We start from the raw sequence: 27,546 nt of genomic DNA, 5'->3' as shown, positions 1-27,546 counted from the left end.
TTATATCCGATTATTTTATGAATTTTGCTTCTAAGGTTTCTCATAAATTCGCTTAAATTCAAAAAATATTTAGATGTTTGAAAAAGAGAATAGTGAAATTCTGGGTAAATTTATTTGCTAACAAATGGCTTCCACTTATGCCATTATTTGGCTCAAAGTCTAATATAAAAATTTGATAAGTTGACTTTTGTGTGTCACTTCAAAACTCTTTACATGTGAAATTATAGATGCCGTTGCGAAACTCTTTATATGTGAAACTACACTATCGTATGCTGAAGTTCGAACTTTTATAATTGAAATTCCAGCACACTATGCTGAAATTTTAGTATATAAATTTCAGAGTTGGAGTAAAAATGACAGAGGTGGAGAATTTGACGACTCAATACTTCATAAAAAAGACATCTATTTTCATTGAATATGAAAATTGGCGATTTATACATGCAAAATCACATTGTTAACACATTTTTGTTCTAGTGAGTCACTTAAAATGCTTGAAAAAAAAAAGAACGAATTAATTCTGAGAAAACAAAGAAAATTTGTAACATGTTTGCATTCTCTTTTTTGTGTCACGAAATATGAAACACGAGGAAAATACTTCTTAGATGGTAGTGAAAGATGGAAATTATTGGTTATTTGTAGTGCGGCACAAGGCAGAGAGAATAAAATAGAAGTTAAAATTGTTATATGAATTTCAACACAGTATGCTAGAATTTCATTTAAAAAAAAAAATCAAATTTTGTGATACTATACCGGAATTTTATTTATAAACGTTTGAACTTCAAAAAAAAAAGAAAAGAAATTTGAACTATGACTTCCTTTTTTTCTACTTTACCTATTTTAAAGTTGTGGCTATCCTTTTTCTTTTTTTTTTGTTGCCAAATACTAATTATATTTCAACTAGTAGTGACCCTAAAAGTGAATATTTATCAAAATCATCTCATTAGCAGTAAGTATTAAACAAAGTAACTTGCAGATGGGCTGGAAAAAACCACCTGGGCCAGATACCTAAAAATCGAGCCCATTTAACTTTGGCTAAACAAGTTATATAAATGTATGTTTCACTAGGGTTTTGCACTTTGAGCAAAGGACCCGTAGTTCCTCAGTAGCTGTCCCTTGCAGGTTGTTTTCTCCTTCATCTTCCTCACCCTTTAGCTTTATGCTCATTTCTTAATATCTAGTTTACTCATTTTATCAGTTTATCTGTATCAACTAACAAGTATGTAAATCTGTAAATGTTTTTCGAAAATTTCATGATAAATACACATTGTTTTTAGAATAAATTGTTATCTCCATTGCCTTATAACAAATCTCTCTATAATAGCTTCGTTTGTTCTGATTTTTTTTTTGGCTGCTGTAGCGAAATGCTGTTATAGAGAGAACATATAACATAACATAACATTTTCCATAGAAAATATGGCTGTTATAGGGAGGTGTGACTGTACATTTTTTTTTTTTTAACTTGTTCTGAGCGTTTATTATGTTTTTGTTTGGAGCAGTTTGAGTGATTGCTTAAAGCTGATTAATATGTTTTGATTGGGAACAGGTTGAAGGAGGAGAAAAATGTCGCACAGGAAGTTCGAGCATCCAAGACACGGTTCTTTGGGATTTCTTCCCAGGAAGCGTGCTGCCAGACACAGAGGAAAGGGTATGAGACTACATTCATTATCATTTTCCTTTTTTTTTTTTTTTTTTTTTTTTATGTTCTTCATCTGATGTTTATTTTGCGTTGTCGAATTTGACACTGATTAGAAAGCTTTATTGATGTTTAATGATGCTGTCTATATCTTTTCAAAGATTAGTTATCCTTGATTAATTTGCAAGATAAATAAAATGAATTTATGCAGCCACATTATGATAGAGCCTTTAAAGTATTTTCCTCAATAAAATTCATTATCCATTGTTGGGCTAGCTTGAACTGTTGAAAACTTTTTTGGAGAGAAATGGAGAAAATAGTTTACTCTTGATGTATTTAATGAGCATCCATCACTACAGATGCGAAAATTTGTATTGAACCTTTTATCACCAAAAAACCACCTTTGTGTCTCATCCCTTGTCATTGGCTATTCATAATACATATCTATGTGTTCAACTTTGGAAAATGATTTATTAGTAGTCTGCCAGTTAAAACAATTATAAATTTTTTGGAAGACATTCTATATCATTACATAGAAACAGTTGTACTTATTTGATGGATGTTCATTTCAATTTTTTTTAAACTATTGCAGTGAAGGCATTCCCAAAGGATGACCCAAACAAGCCTTGCAAGCTAACAGCCTTCCTGGGGTACAAGGCTGGAATGACTCACATTGTCAGAGAAGTGGAGAAGCCCGGATCAAGTAACATATTCTTTTCATGTGTTTGCATTTCTGTTTTGATTTATTCGATATCTTTCTCGGTTCTTTATTAGTATCAAGGAGGCAGTATCATGTCTTCACTTTAATATGTTTGCTACTAATCTTTTCACGTTCATCTGGTGATTACAGAGCTCCACAAGAAAGAGACATGTGAAGCTGTTACCATCATTGAAACACCTCCAATGGTGATTGTTGGTGTTGTTGGGTATGTGAAGACACCTCGTGGTCTTCGTTGCCTGAACACTGTCTGGGCACAGCATCTCAGTGAAGACATCAAGAGGAGGTTCTACAAGAACTGGTGCAAGTCCAAGAAGAAGGCCTTCCTGAAATACTCTAAGAAATATGAAACTGATGAAGGGAAGAAGGATATCCAAACACAGCTGGAGAAATTGAAGAAGTATGCTTGTGTCATCCGTGTGTTGGCTCACACTCAGGTAAGCCCAATATCTGCTTTGTTGTGAAAATACCTGTATTCTAAATTAACTTTGATTTCAAATCGGGCACAACTGGTACAAGTTTCGATAGGAAGGAGTGTCTGATTTCGAATGCCGTACCTGATTAAATGTTTTTGAATATTCCCAATGTCTTTTTGTAAACTACTAATCTAAACTCAATATAATGGGATTTCCTTGTTATAAAAACTGCAGATAAGGAAGATGAAGGGTCTGAAACAGAAGAAAGCCCATTTGATGGAGATCCAGGTGAATGGTGGGACAATTGCTCAGAAGGTTGACTTCGCATATGGTTTCTTCGAGAAGCAGGTTCCAGTTGATGCTGTTTTCCAGAAGGATGAGATGATTGACATCATTGGTGTCACCAAGGGTAAGGGTTATGAAGGTGTTGTAACTCGTTGGGGTGTGACACGTCTTCCTCGTAAAACTCACAGGGGTCTTCGTAAGGTTGCTTGTATTGGTGCCTGGCATCCTGCTAGAGTTTCATTCACAGTTGCCCGTGCTGGTCAAAATGGATACCATCACCGTACTGAGATGAACAAGAAGGTTTACAAGCTTGGCAAGGTTGGACAAGAGTCCCACACGGCCTTAACTGATTTTGACAGGTTCTTATGCAGCACTGCTTTTTCTCTCCTACCAAATACTTTATATTCTACTTATGTGCAACTGATGCTTTTTGCATGCTTGTTAAATAGAATGGCAACTGCACAGTTGTGAATGCTCAAAAACTAATGAAGTTGTTGCCCTATGCTGTAGATGTTTATATTCTGCATGTCCAGTGGTTGTGTGCTCTTTTAACCGTATAAATTGGGACTTTCATATACTGGAGCTCTTTTTTCAATTTGTAGTTGCTTAGATTTTTATTTAATGTTAACAGGACCGAGAAAGACATTACTCCTATGGGTGGATTTGCTCATTATGGTGTGGTGAAGGATGATTACCTGTTGATCAAGGGATGCTGTGTTGGTCCTAAGAAGAGGGTTGTAACCCTTCGTCAATCCCTGCTCAACCAAACCTCTCGTGTTGCTCTCGAGGAGATTAAGCTGAAGTTCATCGACACATCTTCAAAGTTTGGACATGGTCGCTTCCAGACCACCGAAGAGAAGCAGAAATTCTATGGACGCCTGAAGGCTTAAATGTTTCAGTTTTCACTTCGTTGGGTAGAGCACAAGTTTTAAACAAGTTATTGCTATTACTCTTTATTTTCGTGAGGTGTTTCTGTAGACAATTTTGAAGCTTTCTGTCGCCTTGATGATTCTAGTTGAGAACTTTCGTAATTTAAAAGTTTTGTTGCTGTGGTTCAACATCCATGATTATTACGCGTGAGACCATGTGTTTGTTTTTAATCCGTTCTCGTGTGTTGGTGAAACAGCCTCGCAAATTAAAATGTGATTTTAACGCCTGCCGTTTTATCTTGCTTGCCTCTCTGATTGATTTGGATGTTGGATAAATCACCATCCTGATTTAGAGTAGGCATAAATTAAGAGAGCTCACCTACGAGTCTCATGGATCGTTTCGAGGGTAAGGAATACCATCACCTCTATTCCTTGCTCATGATAGCTTCATACAGTTCCATCAAATTCTTTTATTTTTTCGGTCAATGTTTGCCATCTTCAGTATGGCCTTACTTTGTGAGTCCATAATCTTATTTGGTCAAGGTTTTGCCATCAAACGTGCTTTCTAACAAACATTATCTCAGCGTTTTGATCTCTTTCGTCATGGAAGTTTGGCGTTTATCTATAATTATAACTTTAATATCACTGTATTGAATTCTCTTCGTCTTTAGAAATTTAAGGTTAAAATTAGAATTGTTTTCTATTGGACCCTTAACATTAGAGAAGTGTTCCCTTTGTTCATTTTTACTAGTCACGTTTTGTTTTCAGAGACGATCTACATGTTTTTTGACTAATATTTTAAGATGTTTTTTTTCAATCATAGTAATTTGAAAAGAATTACAACTTCATTTTTTGTGTAGCTTTTGAACATCTAAATTTTAATTTTAAAATATTGAATTAATTTTTAGCTATTTGAAGAGCTAAATGTGACAAGTAAAAGTGAGATTTTATTAATATGACTCAATTAAAAAAAACATTTAATAGATAGAGGTAACTTGGTAAATTATATAAAAGAGTAAAGCATTAAAATAGGACAAAGGGAGTTGTAAAATATTTTAAGGAACTTTTTGGGAAATTGCAATATAGAGATTTAATTGTCAATGGGTCATTTCTATGATTGCCCTTCAAATTGTTGGTTTTTAAGTTGTGCCTATTACTCTAAGGTTTTAAGTTTGAAACTTCGCTCAGTAAAAAAAGAAGAATTTTGCATGACAGAGATTTGTAACAAAATTAGGCCTATTTAGGTAGGAGTTTGCCTTAATGCAAACTTTTGTCTTAAAACAAACTTCTGTCTGAGTAGGCCTAATTTTGCTACAAACTTCTGCCTAGTGATTTTTTTTTTAAATATTTGACTGAATGGAAATTCAAACCCAGAACTCATGAATTATTAGGGTAAAACTTAAAGATTTCAAATTTGAGGGCAAAAAATTAAAGGCAAGTGCCTTTGAAGGACATTCCGCACAAAAAAATGATTGTCAATTTGACATTGCTTACATAGTAAGAAAAAGAAAACCAAGTAGCGCTTGTTTTTTTTTTTTTTGTCTCTTTCGAGATTCCGGCCCAATGCATGCAAGTTACAAAGACAAATGCAACGAACTAAACCCCCTAACGTATATCCTCAGTTCCAGCTACTACCGCCCTGATAGCCCACAGATTCTGCATTAGTTTCACTTGGGTCGGCCGTCTCGTTCGTGTTAGTTTTAATAAGACCACAATTGTTTATGAGTCTCCACTATATATATACATATCTCGAAACAGTTGGTAGGAAAATATCAAAAGTAAGAAATAGTAGTACTAGTAAGCAAATGGCTCCCTTGTTAATGAGCAGAAATGGGGGGAAAGGAAGGGAGAAGAAGTTTGACAAATTTTTTGAGTCATGGCTAGCTGAACAGAACCAAGAACTCAAAGACCTTGTTTCCGCCTCGAGAGATGTAAATAAAGCTGGCAACAAGAAGCTGCTGGAAGAGAGGGTGTTAGTGCCGCTCATTGAGCGAGTTATACATCACTATGAGGAGTATTATGTGGAGAAATCCAAATATAGTGAGGAAGATGTATTAGGGATGTTAAATCCTTCGTGGAGGAGTAATCTTGAAGGTGCTTTCTTGTGGATTGGGGGATGGAGACCTAGCATGGCCTTTCATTTATTATATTCAAAATCAGGGTTGCAACTCGAAGCTCGTCTCTCTGAGTTGATTAGAGGAATCAGAACGGGTGACTTAGGGGACCTCAGCCCTAACCAAATGAGTAAGGTTAATGAGCTGCAAAAGAAGACTATAAGGGAGGAGAGAGATTCGAGTGAGAATTTAGCCAAGGTTCAAGCTAAGAAACTGTTGCAGATACATCAACAGTGGAGTTATCCCACGTTTTGATGAGTGAAGGATCAGGAGTGGAGGAACAAGTAGAAGCCAATCTGGCAAGCAAGGAGGAAGGTCTAGTAATTATCCTACAAAAGGCAGATAATCTAAGGCTTAATACCCTCAAGGAAATCCTAGCCATTTTGACACCAACTCAGGCTCTTCATTTCTTGATTGCTGCTGCTGAGCTCCATTTAAGGCTTCATGAGTGGGGTAAGAAAAAGGATGCTATTGCTGCCGCCCTTCACCACCCTCACCCTTGATTAATTTACGTCCTTCAATTGCTTAAAAGAAAGTGTAATGTCAATGCATTGAATTCTCAGTTAGACAGTTACTAGTTCGTTTTGCTTGTTTGAGCCCTTGGAAAAGCATAATAAACAGGTAATGCGTATCGCATGCCACTTTTCTTCATTCTGAAGTAACTTGGTATGGAGGATGTCCCAGTTTTACACATTTTTTTTTTAAAGTTATATATATATATACACACTTCACAATCGTATTCTACTCAAAAATCCGTAAATAAAATCTCTCTTCTCTGCGAATCATTTTTTGAACAAGGAAAACCACAACATAAAGGGGGGTTAAATGCTAAAAACAGATTCTAATTCTATATATTCTTTTTGATTTTTATGCCTTTATCTCACCGAAAAGATCAAATGTCCAATCCATTTATTTTTCTGGTATTCAAGCAGGTTGGAATATGTATTATCATAATAATGTTAGAAATGGAATCATTTTTGTTTTGATATTCTATACAAAATCCTATAACTTAAATAAATAGAAGAGGTACTGTGTAGCGTTTTAAAAAGCAGAACAAAAAACTCAGTTACTTATAAACTAAGAACCAAGAAAGGAAAAGAATAGCATACACTGGATCTACCAAGAAAATGTGAGGGAGTGGTGCAAGATTTTTTTTTTTTTTTCCCTTACTCGGTTTGAATATTTCACTCATTAGGGTAAAAGATGCAATAACAAAAAGAAAGCTTATCTCCGACACATGAGATAAGAGAATTCAGAATTCATTTGATAAAAAAGCCACAGAATCAGATTCTCCCTTTAGAGTTCAAAAGATAGAGAAAAAGAATTGAGTGATATTTTCATAAATAAAATATAATACCAGCAAATGACAATGAGGCGTGCATTACAATATTGAAAATACGATCAGTCCAAAACTTTACAACACGGAACAAAACTTTTCCCAAAAAAAAAAAAAAAAAAAAAAAAAAAGGAAAGAAAATCTAGTTAATAAATAAATGCTTTTTTCGCTACAATTAGTTGGCTCAATCGAATCTTGCTTTTCGTTTTCGTTTTTCCTAAAATAACTTTCCAAATGCTACTTTTGCAATTTGCCTTTTTCTTTCTTTTAACCAAGTCCAACAATATGGATGTGTGTTAAACTTGTGAATTAACAGTTACTGTATCATACACTTAGACCATCAAATCCACATTGCTTGTATGTGAGAGCCTGTTTCCTTGGGCTGATCACTATTGCACAATCCACTGATACCTGCTCAACACCATTCATCATCTATAAACACACAGTGCTGCAACGATAACAAATTCTATGCCTTCCACATAGTGTTAAATTCTCTTAGTATAAGGAAAACTTGTATTGTAATGACAGAGAGTCAAGAATTGGCACCTCACAAAAAGTAGCCAAAATGCTTTTCTCTCATGCCTTTCTTCATTCATGGTTCGGTGAATTAAAAGTTGCTTTAGGTCGCACATTCGAAACTTATAAAACAACATACCCAGTGCAATACCACAAAGTGTGGTCTGGGGAGAGTAAAGTATACGCAGACCTTACCCCTTCCTTGGAAGGTAAGAAGGTTGTTTCCAAAAGACCTTTGGCTCAAGAGAAAGCATGGCAAAAAAAAAAAAATCAAATAAGGACAAGCAATTCAAAGTAGTATGAAAATCTTGCATTATTGTATTTTTTTTAAAATTCACTTGTTAAAATTTTGAGCTCCACATCCTCCTCGAAGCACCAGGGACTGTGTGTTGGATAACTAAAATTAGGGCAGAAATTAGAAGGGAGCTCAAGAAAGAAAGTCTATTAGGCGAAGGCAAGACATCAACATGGCCGGTCTAGCCCACAGACTTAGTTCAAGTGACAAAGATTGATGGACTCGGGACTTAAGTACAAGTTCGAGCCATGTGAACTAAGCCCATTTAAGTGGAGAATGATAAAAGGGCGGGTTCATTTTCTCTGAATTTCGAAGATGGCCCAGAGGGATTTTTTGGTTATAAGAAAAAAAAAAAAAAAAAAAAAAAACCATGGCTGGTTTATAATTTGAATGGTGTCAAGAAATGTCAGTAGTCACAGAAATCAACAGAGGGAAAAGAGCAAGTCCCTGTCTAGAATCGATCCAATATAAGGAGGTGCACTACATACCAAACTCTAATAAATACTAGCTGGAGAAATTGTACCGTCTCTACTCCTACAGTACACAACAGCTCATGCTGTTCGGTGCTGATGAATTCCAAAAGACTACGGCAAACCCAAATCAACGCAGAACATCGTACTCACCTCGTCCCAAATTATACAATACCGTTTGATTGGAAAACAAAATTTAAAATGTTAATTCTATTATTACTGATCAGCGACAAAATATCAAATAAATAATAGTTGAAAAATTAGTTTAATGAACAAAATATATCATCATAACTTAAACTTGATTTTGATCTTTAATCTCATTCGCGAAATAGCCTAGATGTGGGAAAACTATCAGTGCAAATTAGCTTTCTAGTATGTGAGAAAATGAAGAAACAAAGACAAAAGAATGGAAGTTTGTTGACAATAATGACCTACTATAAACTTGGACATGACAGGCAAAATAGGCCCCACTACCTATCATCATTTGTTCGGAAAAGGTCCAAAAATACCCTTAACCTATTGAAAAAGGCTCATAAATACTCTCCTTCCACCTTTTGGTCTAAAAATACCCTTCCATCCACCTTTTAGGTCTAAAAATACCCTTAAGGTTTGTTTTTGGCTCAAATATACCCTTTAAACTAACAGAATATGTTTTTTTGTTTTTTTTATCGGAAAAGGTCCAAAAATACCCTTAACCTATTGAAAAAGGCTCATAAATACCCTCATTCCACCTTTTGATCTAAAAAAATATGAACGAAACTGTTTTTTTTTTTTTGCATTTCGTGAATTAATCAACGAAATATGTTTTTTTTTTTTGGGTTTTTTTTGCATTTCATGAATAAAAAAACGAAATAGGAAATTATAATTTTTTTTTTGCATTTCGTGTATTAAAAAACAAAATAGGATAAAAAAAAATTTAATTTCGTTCATATAAAAACGAAATTGGAAAATATATATAAAAAAAACAGTTTCATTCATATTTTTTTAGACCAAAAGGTGGAAGGAGGGTATTTATGAGCCTTTTTCAATAGGTTAAGGGTATTTTTGGACCTTTTCCGATTAAAAAAAACAAAAAAACATATTCTGTTAGTTTAAAGGGTATATTTGAGCCAAAAACAAACCTTAAGAGTATTTTTAGACCTAAAAGGTGGATGGAAGGGTATTTTTAGACCAAAAGGTGGAAGGAGGGTATTTATGAGCCTTTTTCAATAGGTTAAGGGTATTTTTGGACATTTTCCGTTATTTGTTTCTATTGCTACGTAGAGAGAAGTTTAGAGCAAAACACTCCACCGCTAATCAATAATCTCAACCCCGAAGAAAAATAACAAAGAGTTCCAATTTTTTTCTTTTTCCATTTATACACAATGTTTTCTAGAGTCTATTTTTCCATAAGTGATGTCATTTATGTATTGACGGTGTCGAAATTTATTTATTAGATAATTACAAGTAAATTTCTTGATATTATTAATTGATATTCTGCTAAAAATGATAATTAACCTTCTATCACAAAGTAAAAAATCTTTATATTGTTATGTAGATTAAATCATTTTCCCTTTTCTTCCCCCTACTTTTATAGTACTACAACACCAATTCTAAAAAGAACCCCACTTTCTTTTCGGGCAAAGTAACACCCTTTTCCTAGTACAAGTAAAGTATAAAATTCAAGTTCGTTTTAGATATCAACATTTAATCCTACTCACAAAACAAATCCAAAGTGCAATAAAATCCAAGCAAATAAGCGACAAGATAGTTGACATAAAAATACTAACCTCCACACCGGGTGAAGTAAACCCAATGATCCGAATCTTCGCCCCGACATCACCCAATACCCGTAACTCGACCCGATCATTCAATGCCGCGTCACGAATCAAATCTGCCGCGTCAGCTTGGAGCAAGTTAACCCGATCCACAACAATAGTAGTTTCAACCCGCTTAACACTATGAGCTGGTTGGTAAAACCCGGGTACGGTGCCCCGACCCAAAGGAATCCCGCGGTACATAATAGTAAACCGCGATTGACCGTACTTAATCCCAACCTTATTATCATTAAAAGCAGTAAAAACCATTCGAATATTAAGCGAAACAGAAGCGGATGACGTGGCTATGGCAGCTGGGTTACGGGTAATTCCAACATATTGAACACCAACTTGTTGAAGATCGAACTGTGGTTTTTTGGGCTTCACTGCAAGAACTATTACTAGAATAGCGGCGACAATAAGGAGAAGTAAGAAAGAAAAAAGGAGGAAAAGGCAACAACAACAGCCTTTAAATGAAGCTTTAGATGAAGAAAAAGAAGAAGGTTGAGGGTAATATTGAGGATGATGGTGTGTGCCATTGGTGTTATTTTGGGTTAATCTAGAGGTCATTGTGAAGAAACAAGAAGATGGAGAAGAATTAGGATGAAGAATAATATTGGGAATAAAAGTGTACTGTATTAAGACCCACCAGTACTCTTAACTCTCTCTCTCTCTCTCTCTCTCTCTCTTTCTTGCTTTCTCTCTACTCTTTTATTTGCTTTGCTTTTGGAGAGAGTGAAGATGGAGGGAGAGGGGGACAATGGGTGCGTGGAAAAGGTGTAAGAGCGTGTTTGGTATATGTGTGTTTGCTTGGAATTTAAAAAAGGTGGCATCAAAGTGGCATAAATTTTGACTTGGCGCTGTGTCATTATTGTTTTCGGTTGCTCTTTCCTTTTCCTCGCAGTTCTTTAATTACTTCAACTGAGTAATTCTTTTTTGGAAAATATATAAGCAAATTAATGAACTAGTATATTCTATCTATCTCAATTTATATGATATACTTTTATTTTTAATCTATTCAAAAAAAATATTTTGGATAAAAATATTTTAACTTTAAAATTTTCATTTTACCCTTAATGAGATATGACCACATAAATATTTAAGTTTTACTTTAGATCATAAATTTTTTTTTTTTTTTTTTTAAATCTTATTTCTATTCAAAAGTGTCACATAAATTGAAACGGAGGGAGTAGTATATTAGTTTAGAAGAATTGCTTATAACATTTCGAGGGAAGCGTTTTATCAATAATAAAATTATTTTTATATGGTTTATAGACCATGTATTCAACAACGCAAATTAGTCGTTTCTGTTAAGGTGAAACCCTTCCGAGAACACAGAATTCTTCATGCTATTCAATTACCATTTTTTTTTTTTTTTGCTGGTACAAATTTTCAACGGGAGAAGGGCCTGATTTACCCCTCTACTTTAAAAAAAAGTTCATATTTACCCCTCGTTATACTATCAGGCCATTTATACCCCTACCGTTACAATAGTTGAAATATTTGCCCCTATTTTTAACGGAGGGGTAAATATGAACCTTTTCCAAAGTAGAGGGATAAATCAGGCCCTAAAAAATAAAACACCTTAAAGTTTCCAAACAAAACTTACTTCGAGTACCTTTTCAACCCCTAAAATGACTATCCGAACGTCTACATATCCTTGATGTATTGAGCCTACATTATTATACGCAGAAAAAATATCAGGTTCTATATAAAATATTGACGTTTCGGAATCTTGACACACCACTAATCATTGGTCAAAGTATGAATAAAAAACTAAATTTTTTCAAACAAAACTTACTTCGGGCACCTTTTCAACCCCTAAAATGACGATCCGAACGTCCACGAATCCTTGATGTATTGAGCCTACATTATTGTACGCAGAAAAAATATCAGGTTCTATATAAAATATTGACGTTTCGGAATCTTGACACACCATTAATCATTGGTCAAAGTATGAATAAAAAACTAATTTTTTTCAAACAAAACTTACTTCGGGCACCTTTTCAACCCCTAAAATGACGATCCGAACGTTCACGAATCCTTGATGTATTGAGCCTACATTATTGTACGCAGAAAAAATATCAGGTTCTATATAAAATATTGACGTTTCGGAATCTTGACACACGACTAATCATTGGTCAAAGTATGAAAAATAACACTAAGTTTTTTCAAACGAAACTGGTGAGTCCGGAACCAAAATGCCTAAAAAAAACAGTTTGAATCAAAATACCCCAACAAAAAAAAAGTTACTAAAGTATACTGCGCTATAGCACTAACGGAGACAGACCCGTTAAGTGCTATAACACAGTATTTTACTGCGTTATAGAAAAAAAATTTGGTGCTCCTATAACGCAGTATTTTACTGCGTTATATAAACAGTGAACAAAAATTGGCCAACTTTATTTTTTGCAACACTTAGTGTTATTTTCCATACTTTGACTAATAATTAGTCGTGTGTCAAGGCTCCGAAACGTCAATATTTTATATAGAACCTGATATTTTTTTCTGCATACAATAATGTAGGCTCAATACATCAAGGATTCGTAGACGTTCGGACCGTCATTTTAGGGGTTGAAAAGGTGCCCGAAGTAAGTTTTGTTTGAAAAAAATTAGTTTTTTATTCATACTTTGACCAATGATTAGTGGTGTGTCAAGATTCCGAAACGTCAATATTTTATATAGAACCTGATATTTTTTCTGCGTACAATAATGTAGGCTCAATACATCAAGGATATGTAGACGTTCGGATAGTCATTTTAGGGGTTGAAAAGGTACCCGAAGTAAGTTTTGTTTGGAAACTTTAGGGTGCTTTATTTTTTAGGGCCTGATTTACCCCTCTACTTTGGAAAAGGTTCATATTTACCCCTCCGTTAAAAATAGGGACAAATATTTCAACTATTGTAACGGTAGGGGTATAAATGGCCTGATAGTATAACGAGGGGTAAATATGAACTTTTTTTTTTAAAGTAGAGGGATAAATCAGGCCCTTTTCCCAATTTTCAACTGTTTGCTTTAAGATTATAGTAACTATCTTGTTCCTTTTTGGTTGTCAACATGACCCTTCTAGTTAATTAAATTAAAGCATTGGCAAAGGGTAACATGCAATACCTTTTACGTAAACAAACTTCTTGAAGTTTGCCTCGTTGAAGCCTGAAGGATTAAGTTTTGAATAAAATATAAAGTCTTGAGGACTTCAACTAACATATAGAGAGTATTAATTAAAGAGTTGATCTCAATTTATCCCTAACATTTAAGGGTTGGCAACAATACTTCCTTCACATATTGAACTGAAATGATAACCTCCTTATTAAATATTTTCCGATGAGAATTTTCAGTTTTTGAGTAAAGATCTTTTATTTTTCTTTTTAAAATTGAAATACAAAAAATATATAGCTCTTAGTATTGTTGTCCTATTCACCTATTCTATTGAAAATAATATACTTCTTTTAGGATATTAATAACTTTCAAGCTATGCGACATTCGTTTTATCAATAATTTTTTATTATGTTAATAACAAATTTTGTATCAATAATTTTTTTCCCCTAATTTTAATTGGTGAGATATGATTAGTGTTTGAGGTTTTAGAGTTTTTTTCAGAAAATATTGTATGAACTAAAATTTTAAAAAATTGTTGGTTTTTTCTTCGAGCTTCGAATTCAGTTTTCAAAATTTTGAAGAACTCAAAAACAAGAGTCATGCATTTATTTGCATAAATAGGAGAAACTTTTGCGGTGCTTTTTTCTCTTAACCAAAAACCATTAAAATAAAGCCTTTTCGTTTTTGCAACAATTGAAGAACTTTCCTTCAATGAAATTTGGTTGATAAATGACTACGGGAATAAGAAAACAATATCGATATCTCGAAGTGTTTTAGTTGTTGGGAAGGACCTCAAAAGGGCTAGAGCATTTAGACCTTAGTTGTGGTAGTTACGTTGCACATGAGAGAATTCATGGATTAGGGGTGTACAAAGCAAACCAATAAATCGCAGCAAATTGATAAATCGAGTCAAACCGAGAAAAAAAACTGACTAGTGGTTTGGTTTGACTCGGTTTGGTGTTGAAAAAAAAATTGATCATAATTGGTTTGGTTTGGTTTTAGCTAAAAAAAGTCAAACCGAACCAAACCAACCCGACATTACGTGTATCCGATTTTAAAAATATTTTATACATAAAAATATGTATTTGCAATGTAATTTGTAATTATTTCTTAATTTTTTCATAGTTTTTTGTCTTTTATCATATTATTTTAAGCTTGAACTTAGAATTTTGAATATCAATAAGTTTTATATCCTATGGATGTTAGTAACTCAAATAAAGTTCAAATCAAAACCAATTCAACACTAATGCTAACAAAAGAAATTCAATTCTAACACTAGAAATGATAGTAATGTTGGATATCTATTCTTTAGTTTTACATAATTGGTTAGAGCGTAAAAATACATAGCTTAATTTTTTCTTTGTCATGTAATTAATACTTATTAGCCGTACTTACTTTAGCATAACTTTGTATTTAGATTAAAGTCATTTTCTTTATGGCTTATTAATTAGCAATACTTATTTTAACTGTTTTTTTTGTTGAATATTTTAATACGATGGCATCACCCATCTCACATTTTGTGTTATTTTCTTAAGAAACACTTTAGTTATATAGTTGTATCTTACTAGGACTAAAGAAACATTTGAAGTAAAAGTTATATGTTTTGTATGAAGACTTTTTCGGAAAAAAACCCGAAGTTGAAAAACTCGAATTTTATTGGTTTGGTTTGGTTTATAAATTTAAAAATCTGCCGCAATTGGTTTGGTTTGGTATTTGAAAAATCCGAATCAACACTGTCCATGTATACCCCTATCATGGAATATGACCAAAGATAATGTTAGAGGGGTAAACTAGATAGACTGTTGATGTGCAATTAAAACCCAAAAGTTTATTGCGCATGCAGATAAAAGGAATGCCACGTAGCTTGAAATTTATTAATATCCTAAAAGAAGTACATTATTTTGGGAATGGATAATAATAATTTTTATATTTTAGTTTTAGACAGAAAAAAGATCTTTACTCAAAAAAAGAAAATTCTTACTGGAATATATCTGATAAGGGGTTATCATTCGCATTCAATATGTGGAAAGGATATCGTTTCCCAACTCTTAAATATTAGGGGTTAAGTGGGATTAATTCTTAATTAAAATGCAAAGTGCAATAAATAATATAGCCAAGGTCACTTCATACGTTGAAAGTTCATGCTCTCTGTCACAGTCGCATCACCACATTTGTTTAAACACTGGGATAATGATTAAGAAAATAAATTACTTAAAGAGCGAAGGAACACATTTTTTTTTTTTTTAAGCTGAAACAGCGTTATTAGCTCCGGTTCTTTCTCTTCCTCCTTATTTGTGTTGATCTTCGTCTAGCTAATAACTCTTGTTTTCTACTCACAACTTTGGACAAAATAACACATATTAGGCTTTTTTTTGGTTTCCACTAGGTGCGGATATCCGATTATATTCGGATTCGCGTCGCGTAAGGCCCCATTCAGGGGCAAGCGCTTCTTACCGAAATTTTTTTCATATACAAGACTTGAACCAGAGACCTTTGATCAGAGGCGGAGCCAGAATTTGAAGTTTGTGGGTTCGGAGTTTTAATTCTTCAAAGTTACTGGGTTCTAAATTAATAATTTGTACATATTTCACAAAAAATTTAATACAAATATATGGTTCGGACCAAAGCTATTATACATATTGGCAGCATATTCATTTTGTTATGAACTATGATTTGTTCATTTTGTAAGATTATATTAAAATTGGGAAGTTTTGATAGCTTCCACAACTTGTGAATTTTCAGGTTTATAAAAAAAATAAAAAAAAAATCAAAGCTATTGTACATATTGACAGCATATTCATCTTGTTATGAACTATAATTTGCTCATTTTGTAAAATTATATTAAAATTAAAAAATTTTGATAATTTTCCTAACTTGTGAATTTTCAGGTTTATAAAAAAAAAAAAATTAAAAAATTTAAATTACATGTCCAACTAAAATTTCAAATCTATGTCAAAACGGGACCCCTTAACCACGCAAATTTGGTGTAACCGCAGAGTGTATTTAACCCTAGAAGAAGGCACCCATTTCTCATTTTTCAATTTCAAAATCACAATGAGAGGCGCTGCCGGACGGCGTCGTACGAACTCTGTAGTGCCTGATCGGCGACATCATCCACCGCCAACTCCGATCAATTTCTCCACCGGCAACCGTGATTCCGACGCAAGTTTCGCTAGTAGCCGCCCTTCATCTATCGGTATTAACTCCCGTTCCTCTGCTATCCCTATCTCCGATCGCTCGTATCAACTCTCTGCTATGCGTACAATTAACGCTTATCTTTCCTCTCACTCTCTCCCTAATCTCAAAGCTCCTCTCCCTTCTGCTAAAGATATCACCGAAACCCTAAAATTCATCCTCTCTCGTTTCGGGTTTTCCTCGCTAGAGTCGCATAAACTCGAAGATAATTTACAATCCTTACTGAAATCCCTAAATTGCCCTGTGAAATTGAATAAATCTGCGTTACGTGCCCCTGGGACCCCTCACTCTTGGCCTAGTTTACTTGCTGCTATTCACTGGCTTGTTCAGTTGTGTAAATTTGATGACTACAAGTTGAGTTCGGGTCAACCGTTTGCTTCGGAGAATAAGGAGTTGAATTATACTATTGAGAGTTATTTGCATTACTTTAGGGGGAAAGATGAACAAGTTGATGAATTGGATCGTCAATTTATACAAGAGGTGGAACAAGAAAGGGAAAGGTTGGTTGAGAAAGTGAGTGTTTTGGAAGGGAATGTGAAGGCTCAAGAGGAGAAGTTGGACGCGATGAGGACGGGGCCCACGGAACGAGAGGTGTTGGAGAAGGAGAAGAACGCGTTGGAGGAAGACGTTAAGAAGTTTCATGCGATAATTAAGCAGTTAGAAAGGCATATAGTGACAATGGAGAAGATGGTGGATGAGAAAGTGAAAGGGTTAGAGACTAAGGTTGTAGAGAAGGAGAGTATTTGTGCGGAGAACGAGGAGTTGAAGAAGAGGGTGGAGGAGCAAGGGATTAATTCTAGGGACGCGGACAGGATGAAGAGGGAGTTGCACGCTGTGGAAAGGGATATTGAGGGTATTGAGAACCAGAGGATTGAATGGGAGGAGAAGGCTTGGGACCTTGACTCATCGATTGGGAACATGTATAAGAAGCTTGAGGAGCTAATGATCGAGTGCAACCAATCTTTAAGGAGGTATCATACTCTCTCCTGTTGTTTATTTTTGTTTGAAATAAGAGCGACTTAACTTCCATTTAACAGGATGAGATTAAATTATTTAGTAATCTAAGTGTTTGTTGTTCTTTGGGCATGGATTGATTGCGTTACTGTGCTAGTTTAGTTGGACTCAAGCTATAAGAGTATGAGTACTAAGACAAGGTTGGAAGGACTTCTATTGTTTCTTCCACTCAGTTGATTGTTTACAATTAGCATTCAGTTAAAGTAGAAATGGTTGTTAGTCATTACAACATGCTAGCGGTCTGATTGCTTCTATATTGGATTCCCAGCAGATAATTTAGGTGAATGATAAATGGAATGCAGTTTGCTTAAAGTTTTCTATGTAAACTGATTTTCCGACTGGGTTTCTCAGAGTTTTAATTGATGCATTAACTTTTGAAGACATGACTTTTTTCTCTAATGGGTAGTGAATTGTTGGCTATGGTGATGTATGAGAATCACAATGTAGAAATGGTTGTTAGTCATTACAACATGCTAGCGGTCTGATTGCTTCTATATTGGATTCCCAGCAGATAATTTAGGTGAATGATAAATGGAATGCAGTTTGCTTAAAGTTTTCTATGTAAACTGATTTTCCGACTGGGTTTCTCAGAGTTTTAATTGATGCATTAACTTTTGAAGACATGACTTTTTTCTCTAATGGGTAGTGAATTGTTGGCTATGGTGATGTATGAGAATCACAATGTAGCCCATTGTTCTATTCCTTTTTTTTTCCCCCTCTAATGGGAGTGTTTCTATGCAACAATCGTTTCTCAGATTACCTGTGCATTCTTGTAGCTGCTTGAAAAAATCTTTTCTTTTCCATAAGGTATACTTCCTCTGTCCCATTATAAATCACCGGCTAGCTTTTTTGGAGTTTGAGAGTAGAACCTTTGAATTGATTATTATATTGAATTTTGTAAAAAGAGTTCACAATGCAAAAGTAGACAAACTGTTTGAAAAGGTGTCGCATCTAATTTGAACTTACAAAGTAGCATTGGCTTATCAGATTGAACTGTTGGAGGGAAAATTTTACAATTTTATGATAAAGATCATAATTTGGGAGGGGTTAAGATTGAAGCTTGAACCTAGGTCAATCGAAGTGAGATGGAACAAGTATAATTTTTGGATGTTTTATCTGGTTTGCAGTGGAACTCTCCTTCTACTTGTTGCTCGTCGTATTTTCCTTGATGGCTCTGACAGCAGATAGCCTCATTTGACATTTCAGGTTAAAGCTAGGAAATGAATTTCAGTATCAATTGAATCCCCAAGGGTCCTCTCCAGCGGAGGTATTAGGTATAGATTACAAAAAAACATTAAAGCCCACTCTTGCATCCTTTGAAGATGAGATGAAAAAGAGTTCCATGGGGAAAATGGAAGAGTTGATATCTCTCCAGCAACAGTCAGTTGAGAAGGCTACGAAAGTAGAGTCAAAGAGGAATCGTCTAGCTGCTCTCCAGGCTCACATTGATAATGTATGTTTAGCCAGCATCCTATCGCCTTATAGCAATGGGCAGTCTTCCTCTCCCTCTGTCTCTTTCACAACACAGACACACACTCTCATACACTTTAATCTTGTATAATAATAACTTAATGGTAGTGAATCTAATGATATATAATAAGTGGCATTCTATCTTCTTGCGGAGATGCTCTCAGATGTACCTGCACTATTTGGATATCAAAAATGCATAAAAAATCTCTTTTCAGTTGTAAAAATAAAGATATAAGAATGTGATGGCTAATGAATGATACTTGTAGAATTGTTTATAATCCAAATTCTAGAAAGTATTGACTTATGACTCATCCTGAGTTTTGAGTTTCTTTTCTCCTTCTGAAGTGATTTAAAGTAGTTGATCATTTATATCAGCCACTAAACAGCTTTGCTTTAGCTATGGAGTTGTGCTTCTTTTTCTTCTTGTGTGCATGTTGTGTTTTTTCGCTGCTGAAAATTTTTGGCCTTTCAGCATTGAATTTGAAAATTAGATAAAGTACTGTTACCATTATTGGCAAATTCTAATTAAATAAGGTCTCCAGCTTAAAAGATTTCTTTTATTAATCCTTTGGGGATGTATAACGGTGCTTTTAAGGCCTACCTTGTTTGGCTTATAAATCCTTTCACGTGATCTTATCAAGCTGAGACACCAGTGGATTTCGTTTTCAAATACACACAAGCTAGAAATTTAGTAGGTTTCTGTAATCGTTGTAGTTATGGCATATAACGGCCTTGAAGCCTAACATGACTATTTGCAAAACCTTTTATTATTGATGTCAGTTGGAAGCTCAGTTGGACTTGGTAAAGAAGGAAAGACAGGACTTCACATCTAATTGTGCAACAGAAGCTAGAAGGCTAGTTGAGGAAGTTGAAACAGAGACTCGGAAGTTGGATCAGGTTGAAAGAGAGGCGGCAGACTTTCTAAAGGTAACACTATTTGCAATTTGGACAAGATATAATTGTAATGCATGACTTCTAAATGTCCACTGACGAAGTTAAACTTGGTTTTTCTCGTCTTAGATGTATAATCTTGATTTTCATTGACTTATCTTTTTTACTTTCAAAGGCGTCAAAGGCCAAATTACAGGAAACAATTGCACAAACTGAGGAAGACGTGCAGCTGTGTGCCCGTGAACTCTTTGCCGTCGTTGATTCAGTTTCAAAATATAAAGAGTATATCACATCAAAAGTTACCATGATGAAGAATGATCTTGCAGAAACTGCCGGGGCTATAGCAGACATGCATAAAGTTGGTTTGCCTGGCTCTGATGCAATCCGCTGACATTAAGCCTCCTAATCATAATAACGTTTGTTTAAGTTATCTTATGTTTCTTTGTTAAATATGGTTAGGTAGTTTAAATAGTTCTATGCGTTACAAGATCTAGAATTATGTATTCTTTTGTATCATCTTAGAAGGGTGAAGCAATTTATGAGACTGTTGATCCTTAACCTGTGGCTTTATTTATTATCAAGTTCTCGTCGGATCATGCTACACCAAAAATGCAGCAGTAATTTTCCCCACAAGTCTAGCAGCGCAAATCATTAAAGACATATCCAAAGTGACCGAGTTCCGAGATAAAATGGGTGAAGTGCACAAATACTACAATAATACCTTTAGAACTTCGTGGTTGGAATATGTTTTTCAGTTTTTGTAAACTGTAGGAACTCGTAAAATTTTAACATTCTCAGAAGAAAGCTGGGGAGAATGAACAGAGGAAACGATCTCAGGAAATTTATTCGAACCTAAAGTGATATAGTGAAGAGGGTAGAAATCATTGATCTGTGATGCATGATACAAGCAAAACTGAACCAGCTAAAATGGTTTGTCCTAATACTCTGGAGGAAATGATGTCTGAGCGGACAACTATATACTTGAACATTACCATTCCTAGATTCTGGATATTATCGGCTTGGTTTCTATTCTATTGCATCAAGAGAAGAAGAGCGTGAACTCATTCTCAAGCACTTGCAGCTGAAAATCCACATTTGGCAGTAGGCTTTGTAACCATATTTTTTTTGTTGCAATTTTAACTTGCAATAGAAATGTGCAATTTAGTTCCCGGAGAGAGCGAGAGATATTACAATATTACATGAATCCGACAAGGTTATCTCAATAAGATCACATTACTCTGTAAAGGGGAAGTGAGGCCAAATACAGCAAAGACCTTGCAGGCTTCGTATAGAAGTAATCATCACTCTAAATAGATTTTCAGGAAAACAAGGACTAGCAAAGACAGGCTCCGTGTCACCTATGATCTATCTTCCTTTTAGACCATATCCAAGTCCAAGGAAAAGGAAGCAAAAACATTAATAATGCAGACATCTGAAGCTTCGATCTTCACAAAACCCAAGGTCAAACATGACACCACAAGAAGCTACGACTGACCTCTGAACTTTTGCATACATTGTGACAACACCACGGACGATGCACCATTAAATTCAAAGCATGTCAAGAACTTCCCTTAGACAATGAGATCAGTAAGCAAGTGGTGGTTGACCCTGCTGAAGCAATTCTTTTCAAGCATGTAGTTCAAGTCTGAGACGCTTTCTACAATAGATTTCCCGGATTACATCTATTCAGACGCTTAGCAGGTTGACAAGTAGTGCCACTGTACCAACCCAGCAAACAACTCCATGCTGAATCTCAACCCTTTCCAGTTAATCTTTAAATAGCACAAATAAAACATTCAAATATAGGTGTCTGAGAAAAGCAGCTCACTTTTCTTTTTCTTACCAATAAAAACTATGAACAAGACATTGAGCTAATACAACATATTAGGAAGGTTTAACATAAATAAGAGTTATCCTCATAACCAAACTCGGATTGACACAAAAAACATATAATAACTACCACAAAGACAAACAAATGGGAAATAAAACCAAACACAAACTAAACCTTCAAGGAGAAAAGAGATTCATATCTTCTGCTGATCATTGTTATCAATCTGTGGACTACCACTACCTGCTTCAACTTTTACATTTTCATCACTCCTCTGGTTACTATCATCCACTTCAAGCACATCATCCATCAAATCATCCTCCGCAACATTGATATCCTCAACATCCTCATCTTCATTGTTGCTGACACCGGGGATCTTTCTAGTCTTGGGTCCACGCTCAAGCCTATGAGTCTCTAGCTCTTTGTCCATTGTCTCTTGAAGGTTTGCAACATTTCTGTTCGCTCTCCTTTCTAAAATATTTTTCCACTCCTCTTCAGCTTTTGCAACATTTTGATCAGCAATTGTTTTCTGGTATTGCGACAATTCCTCTCTCCTTGCAGCTTTCCATTCTTGGAATATCTGAATAGACAAAAAAAGGTTAGATGATCTGTCAATACAACACTATTTCCTAATATACCTCTTGAGGCAATTTGATGTCATTTCTAACACAGTTGGTATGTGAAGAGGAGAGACACAGATGCCCCAGTGCGGAGGTGTGAGAGGTTGGCCATGGATGGTTTCAGACGAGGTAGGGGTAGACCGAAGAAGTATTGGGGAGAGGTAATTAGACACGACATGGCGCAACTACAGCTTACCGAGGACATGACCTTAGATAGGAGGGTTTGGAGGACCCAAATTAGGGTAGAAGGCTAGTAGATAGTCTCGTTTCCCGTTCTTATTAGTAGTCGCATTATCGCAATATAATTTCTTCTGCTCAGATTTCTGCTATTATCTGTTATTTCCTGTGCTTTGATTATCTTGTGTTATCTGTGTCGCTTGCATTATTTCATTTCATATCGCTTTGATTCTCTTAACCTTATCTGACTTCTTTTTATGCTTTTATTGAGCCGAGGGTCTTTCGGAAACAGCCGTCCTACCTTGGTAGGAGTAAGGTCTGCGTACACTCTACCCTCCCCAGACCCCACGATGTGGGATTTCACTGGGTTGTTGTTGTTGTTGTTGGCACTCACACCACAGCATTTAGTATTCCCTCCCCCTATCTACCCACAAACACACGTGCATTTCCAGAGAAACTCACACTACCAAAGCTTCAGGGTTACATAAACATATTGTCTTCCACCTCAACAAGACATTTTGCTGTGTACAACTTATGCATTAGAATAATGATGCTGCGTACAACATCACAAGTGGATTTTCAATTGAAGCATCTTTCAGTCATCTACAATGCAACCGAACACGTGCAGGGTGATATTTACCTGATCATTTTTCTGCTCAACTAAGGTTGGATCTTCTTCCAATGGTTTGGCAAAAGAATAATAGATCGGAGGCTCGGCTTTGGTCCTGGAGATATCACAACCAAAAAATATAAAGAGAAGTTACGAACTGTTACTAGGACAGACAATTGATAAACCTACACTGCTGCAAAGAAGGATTTTGCAGTCAAGTAGCAGCTTCAACATTCTGCACATGAACAGAAACTTATCTTCGCGTCTATAAAATTGTGAATATGGACATTTGGACCAAAATAAGAAATAACCTGCAAAATGAAACCCAAGAATTAACACGAAAAATTCACTGGTTACCAGCATCTAAAATAATGCAGACGTAACACAGAAAGAAAGGACGCTGCCCCTGAAAAATTTCTAATAAAGTTTTAACTCCATGATGGCATTGCGTAAAAATGGAATACACCTCATACTGGTGCTTCCCCAGGCAGGTCATGGAGAACAAGCGTTATTGCTGGTTGCAGCAGGAATTGATATTTTATGTAGCCGATTTGCAACATACCTTATAAAATTGGCTAGTTTTTTGTGGTGCTCACTCCACCGAAGAAACAGCAATTCCAACCTCTTCTCCTCAGCTTTAGCAGCAAGACGTGCTCGAAGAGTCTTAACGGTGGTGACAAACAAAGAAAAGAGTTGTGAGTTACATTTCTCATCGTAGGATTTAGCACAGAAGTTCATTGCTAAAATTGCTGAAAATGTTAAACGGAGACACACCAGATCTCTTTTCAGCTTTTCATCAAGCTGAGAACGCTCCTGCTGTCTTAACTTCTCACTTTCTTCGCGCGCCCTTTGCTCAGCCTGGCAATATTTTGATGTCAAAAATACTTCTCTAGGCTAAGGTTTACGATCATTAGAAAAACTGTCTTCCTTCCATTATTTCAAAAAAAATTGAGGGGGTAGGGGAGGGGTGGGGGAAAATAGTTGGTGTCAATTGTAAATTGTAGTTGTATGAGAAAGAATGCACTGGTAGAACAATATGGGGTAGAATAGTTGGTGTGGACTGTAAGAGAAAGCATGTACTCAAATTCATTTTCAAGTAATAGATGCAGTCAACACAGTGATGATAAAAAATAATTGTCGAAACAAAAGATATGATACACCAGAGCCCCGTCCACACATAAGTATATCCTAATTAAGATATATGTCTTCAAACGCATAGAATCCTACTTAAGATATTTAGATGTCTCAAGACTCTTGAGAATTCATAAAGATTAAAATGTTTAAATATTACAAAACTTAAAAACCATATTCGTCAGGATAATCCTCGAATCACAAAGTTCAACATTTAAAAAAAAAAGTGAGAACCAATTTCATCTGTAGGCTAATTCTTGTACATTAATATGTGACCTCAAATTTACCTGACTAAAGTTAGAATTAAGATTTTAACTCAAGCCCCCACCAAATCGTTACCAGCAATAAAACCAACCCACTCAAACTCATATAATTTCATTACCCGAGCAGTAAATTTTCATCCTCCAATGAAGTTGCAAATACTCTACTACACCTCAATCTCAAACTCAAGTCGAGGTCAGTTGTATGTATCCTCACTGAGCATGTCACTCTATTTAAGCGCATCTTAGGCCAAATTTATACAAAATAAAAACAAAAACAAAGAAAGTACAATAAAAAATTAGAAATTGAAAGTACATCGTCCAATAAAGTTATATGTGAGAAATAAAAATATTCAAGGAGACTTAGTAGAAAGAACGTAAGATCCGAGTACCCACCCTTTTCAAAGAATCCGACCTCCGCATGTAAGCCTCAGTCCCTGAAAGCTGCATGTCTTCTTTTCGGAATTTCTGAAAACATTCCACACATATACAATTGGAGCAAAGGTAGTGAGCTAAGAGTCGCCACGCCAAACAGAAATACACGATTATACAAAATTACTGAGGGTCCTAATTGAGAACTATCTTCTTCTCTTCTTTTTTCTCCACAACATTAGACTTCTATAATATCAGAGTTCAACAGTATTATTATTGTGTCCCTTCTCAGAACTAATCTTGCAAAAACTTCTTCCCTTCTTTTACTTGTGTAGAAATAGTGTTTGGGTAAGGAGTCCCTTCAACTTTGAATTTCTGGTGATCGTCCGGACAACTATTCCAGTAAGTCTTTGGCATCCAATTCAAGCTTAAGTGATAATATCCGGGAGATCTATAAGTTATAACACCATATATCTACCTCTTTTTGGTGAATGAGAATAGATTTATTTTGTATGTACTGCAAGAAGCACTTCCTTTTATAGTGAAATTATCAACAACTTTTGCGAGGAAGAATTTCAATACCTCTTTTCTGTTTTAGGTGATTGCGCACCACCCTGATGTTGATTCGACAATATTATATGGATGATTTGTTCTTCAACTTAAGAAATTACGCACAAACATATCCCTAGGAGATGGAATTTATAGCAGTTCAACTATCAAAGAACCAAATACATAAATCTAAACCATGAAAAAGTACTCACCTCCAAGGTCCCCAATAGCTGTCCCAACATTCTCTTATTCCTACTAACCAATTTAGGATCCTCGTTTTTGGGCAACACTCTCGGAACAGGCTCTGGCGGTGGAATATCAAAATCCTACACGCATTATTTAAAGCAAATGAATTTCAACGTCTCCAAGGTGCAGAAACACACCATTATCTTTATGAAAGGTATAAGGACTAACAAAAAGAAGATATGGACCCACAAAGGTGTCCATCCATGTTTACCATTTTGGATTGTCTTTGATAACCATCTCTCCGGAGCCAATTGGATGGCTTTCTCTCATTCTGGCTGGCAGGTGCCTCCCTTGCACTTGCCTCCACAGCTGAATCTTCCTTATTTGCATCCGCTGGAGCTCCAGATACATCCTCAGCAATCTCCCCCTCTTCTATCTGAATTTAGAAATCAACACACGAAAAAAAGATATTTTTCTCTATTTGGAACAACAACAACAACAACGACATAGCCTTAATCCAGCAGAAACTATGATTCGGCTATAAATTATCCATATCTATTCTGCTCAATTTCATTCCAACACTGGTAAATAACTCGTCTTTTTAAGCAAATTAGTAGTTCTTGTTCCAAATACATGAAGTTCCTAACAGAGAATTACTGAATTTTCAGAAATCAACACAAGAAAGAAAAAAAAAATCTGTATTTGGAACAAAGACGACAACATAGCCTTAATCCAGCACAAATTATGATTCAGCTATCAATTTCATGCAACACCAGTAAATAACTTGTCTTGTTGAGTAGAATCAGTTGTTATTCCAAACCCATATTATTGAATTTTAAGTGTTGTACCTTGACAACAGCAGAAGAAATACGCCTTTTAGGTGGTGGCTGATCCTCTGCATCATTCCTCTCCGCCTAAAGAGCAAGCAAATTAAGCAAAACAGCCAACTCAATAACCAAAAACAAAGGATATGAAGAGAACTTACAGGTCTAACAACTCCACGTTGGCGACCGCCATTTGCTACAAAATTCCGAGGACCAGCGCCAGCGCGGCGAATACCTCTTGGATCCTTAAGCCGCTCAGTAATCTAGTTTAAGCAATAGTAGTAAATAAGTTAGAAAAAGAAACCCTAGAAAGACAGTATATAAAGGGCAGACCTCTCGTTGTTGACGATTGAGCTCAAAGAGTTCTTTACGGAGCTCTTCTTCAGTCTTCTCCGCTACGGCGCTCGCCATCTTTTAGGGCTTTCAACCTTCTTTACTCTCTTTACCTTTTAACTCCAACCACACAGCACTTCAACTAATTCACTTGGTTTTTTTACTTTTTTTTAACATCCGGAAAATCATCAATCCATTAGCGTGAATAAATAGTCAACAACGGGACAATAAAATTTAAATTTGCAATTCTTTTTTATATTCTTAATGTTTTTTTTTTCCTACTCTTGCTTTTTGTGTTGTTTTTTATCATCATATCAATTGTAAAGGTAAGTTACAATTTTTCAATGTTTTTCAATCTTTAAGAATATATTTAGACTTCCTTTTTATTTTCATACAAATTAATGCATGCATCAAAGCTTTTCTCCCTTTTATTTTACTACATTTTTTGAGAAATCTTTATTGATACAAATTGAGTTTTACCTTACGTTAGATTTCAACTTAATTTTTTTCATTAAACTTATATTGGCTAACCCATTTTT

General features: G+C 35.3%; 4 protein-coding genes and 1 pseudogene across 4 annotated transcripts; 3 read left to right on the top strand and 2 right to left on the bottom strand.

Moving 5' to 3' along the window:
* Window positions 1-972: 972 nt before the first annotated feature.
* Window positions 973-4,110, top strand: LOC132598739 (large ribosomal subunit protein uL3-like). Its single transcript, XM_060311804.1, has 6 exons — window positions 973-1,119; window positions 1,544-1,645; window positions 2,226-2,336; window positions 2,484-2,788; window positions 3,002-3,411; window positions 3,684-4,110. Exons 2-6 carry the CDS (start codon window positions 1,561-1,563, stop codon window positions 3,940-3,942), a joined length of 1,170 nt encoding a protein of 389 aa, XP_060167787.1. The 5' UTR covers window positions 973-1,119; window positions 1,544-1,560; the 3' UTR covers window positions 3,943-4,110.
* Window positions 4,111-5,480: 1,370 nt separating this feature from the next.
* On the top strand, window positions 5,481-7,512 carry LOC132598737 (protein DOG1-like 3; annotated as a pseudogene).
* LOC132598738 (uncharacterized) lies at window positions 7,400-11,260 on the bottom strand. Its single transcript, XM_060311803.1, has 2 exons — window positions 10,422-11,260; window positions 7,400-7,782 (listed from the first exon to the last, which is right to left on the bottom strand). The coding sequence occupies exons 1-2, from the start codon at window positions 11,016-11,018 to the stop codon at window positions 7,696-7,698; spliced, it is 684 nt and encodes a 227-aa protein (XP_060167786.1). The 5' UTR covers window positions 11,019-11,260; the 3' UTR covers window positions 7,400-7,695.
* Window positions 11,261-16,510: 5,250 nt separating this feature from the next.
* Window positions 16,511-20,675, top strand: LOC132598735 (kinetochore protein NDC80 homolog). Its single transcript, XM_060311800.1, has 4 exons — window positions 16,511-17,713; window positions 18,963-19,209; window positions 20,007-20,153; window positions 20,293-20,675. The coding sequence occupies exons 1-4, from the start codon at window positions 16,602-16,604 to the stop codon at window positions 20,506-20,508; spliced, it is 1,722 nt and encodes a 573-aa protein (XP_060167783.1). The 5' UTR covers window positions 16,511-16,601; the 3' UTR covers window positions 20,509-20,675.
* A 1,308-nt stretch (window positions 20,676-21,983) lies between these two features.
* LOC132598736 (uncharacterized) lies at window positions 21,984-27,166 on the bottom strand. Its single transcript, XM_060311802.1, has 10 exons — window positions 27,008-27,166; window positions 26,836-26,937; window positions 26,699-26,764; window positions 26,122-26,286; window positions 25,877-25,990; window positions 25,140-25,211; window positions 24,127-24,210; window positions 23,915-24,015; window positions 23,383-23,467; window positions 21,984-22,525 (listed from the first exon to the last, which is right to left on the bottom strand). Exons 1-10 carry the CDS (start codon window positions 27,083-27,085, stop codon window positions 22,142-22,144), a joined length of 1,251 nt encoding a protein of 416 aa, XP_060167785.1. The 5' UTR covers window positions 27,086-27,166; the 3' UTR covers window positions 21,984-22,141.
* Between the last annotated feature and the right edge of the window lie 380 nt (window positions 27,167-27,546).

This window comes from Lycium barbarum, chromosome 6 (genome assembly GCF_019175385.1).
Source record: "Lycium barbarum isolate Lr01 chromosome 6, ASM1917538v2, whole genome shotgun sequence".
Taxonomy (NCBI): domain Eukaryota; kingdom Viridiplantae; phylum Streptophyta; class Magnoliopsida; order Solanales; family Solanaceae; genus Lycium; species Lycium barbarum.
Note: the sequence above shows the minus strand (reverse complement) of the source record. Positions and strands in the feature narration are given on the sequence as shown.

Bases quoted from the DNA above. Each gene is read 5' to 3' on its own strand.
- LOC132598739 (XM_060311804.1), top strand. From the start codon at position 1,561: ATGTCGCACAGGAAGTTCGAGCATCCAAGACACGGTTCTTTGGGATTT. The intron at 1,646-2,225 runs GTATGAGACTAC...AAACTATTGCAG, and splicing joins TGCCAGACACAGAGGAAAGG to TGAAGGCATTCCCAAAGGAT. The intron at 3,412-3,683 runs GTTCTTATGCAG...TAATGTTAACAG, and splicing joins GCCTTAACTGATTTTGACAG to GACCGAGAAAGACATTACTC.
- LOC132598738 (XM_060311803.1), bottom strand. From the start codon at position 11,018: ATGACCTCTAGATTAACCCAAAATAACACCAATGGCACACACCATCAT. The intron at 7,783-10,421 runs GTTAGTATTTTT...GGTGTTGAGCAG, and splicing joins TTACTTCACCCGGTGTGGAG to GTATCAGTGGATTGTGCAAT.
- LOC132598735 (XM_060311800.1), top strand. From the start codon at position 16,602: ATGAGAGGCGCTGCCGGACGGCGTCGTACGAACTCTGTAGTGCCTGAT. The intron at 17,714-18,962 runs GTATCATACTCT...TTGACATTTCAG, and splicing joins TGCAACCAATCTTTAAGGAG to GTTAAAGCTAGGAAATGAAT. The intron at 19,210-20,006 runs GTATGTTTAGCC...TATTGATGTCAG, and splicing joins TCCAGGCTCACATTGATAAT to TTGGAAGCTCAGTTGGACTT.
- LOC132598736 (XM_060311802.1), bottom strand. From the start codon at position 27,085: ATGGCGAGCGCCGTAGCGGAGAAGACTGAAGAAGAGCTCCGTAAAGAA. The intron at 26,287-26,698 runs GTACAACACTTA...TTCTAAATTCAG, and splicing joins TTTCTTCTGCTGTTGTCAAG to ATAGAAGAGGGGGAGATTGC. The intron at 23,468-23,914 runs GTATGTTGCAAA...TGATATCTCCAG, and splicing joins AAACTAGCCAATTTTATAAG to GACCAAAGCCGAGCCTCCGA.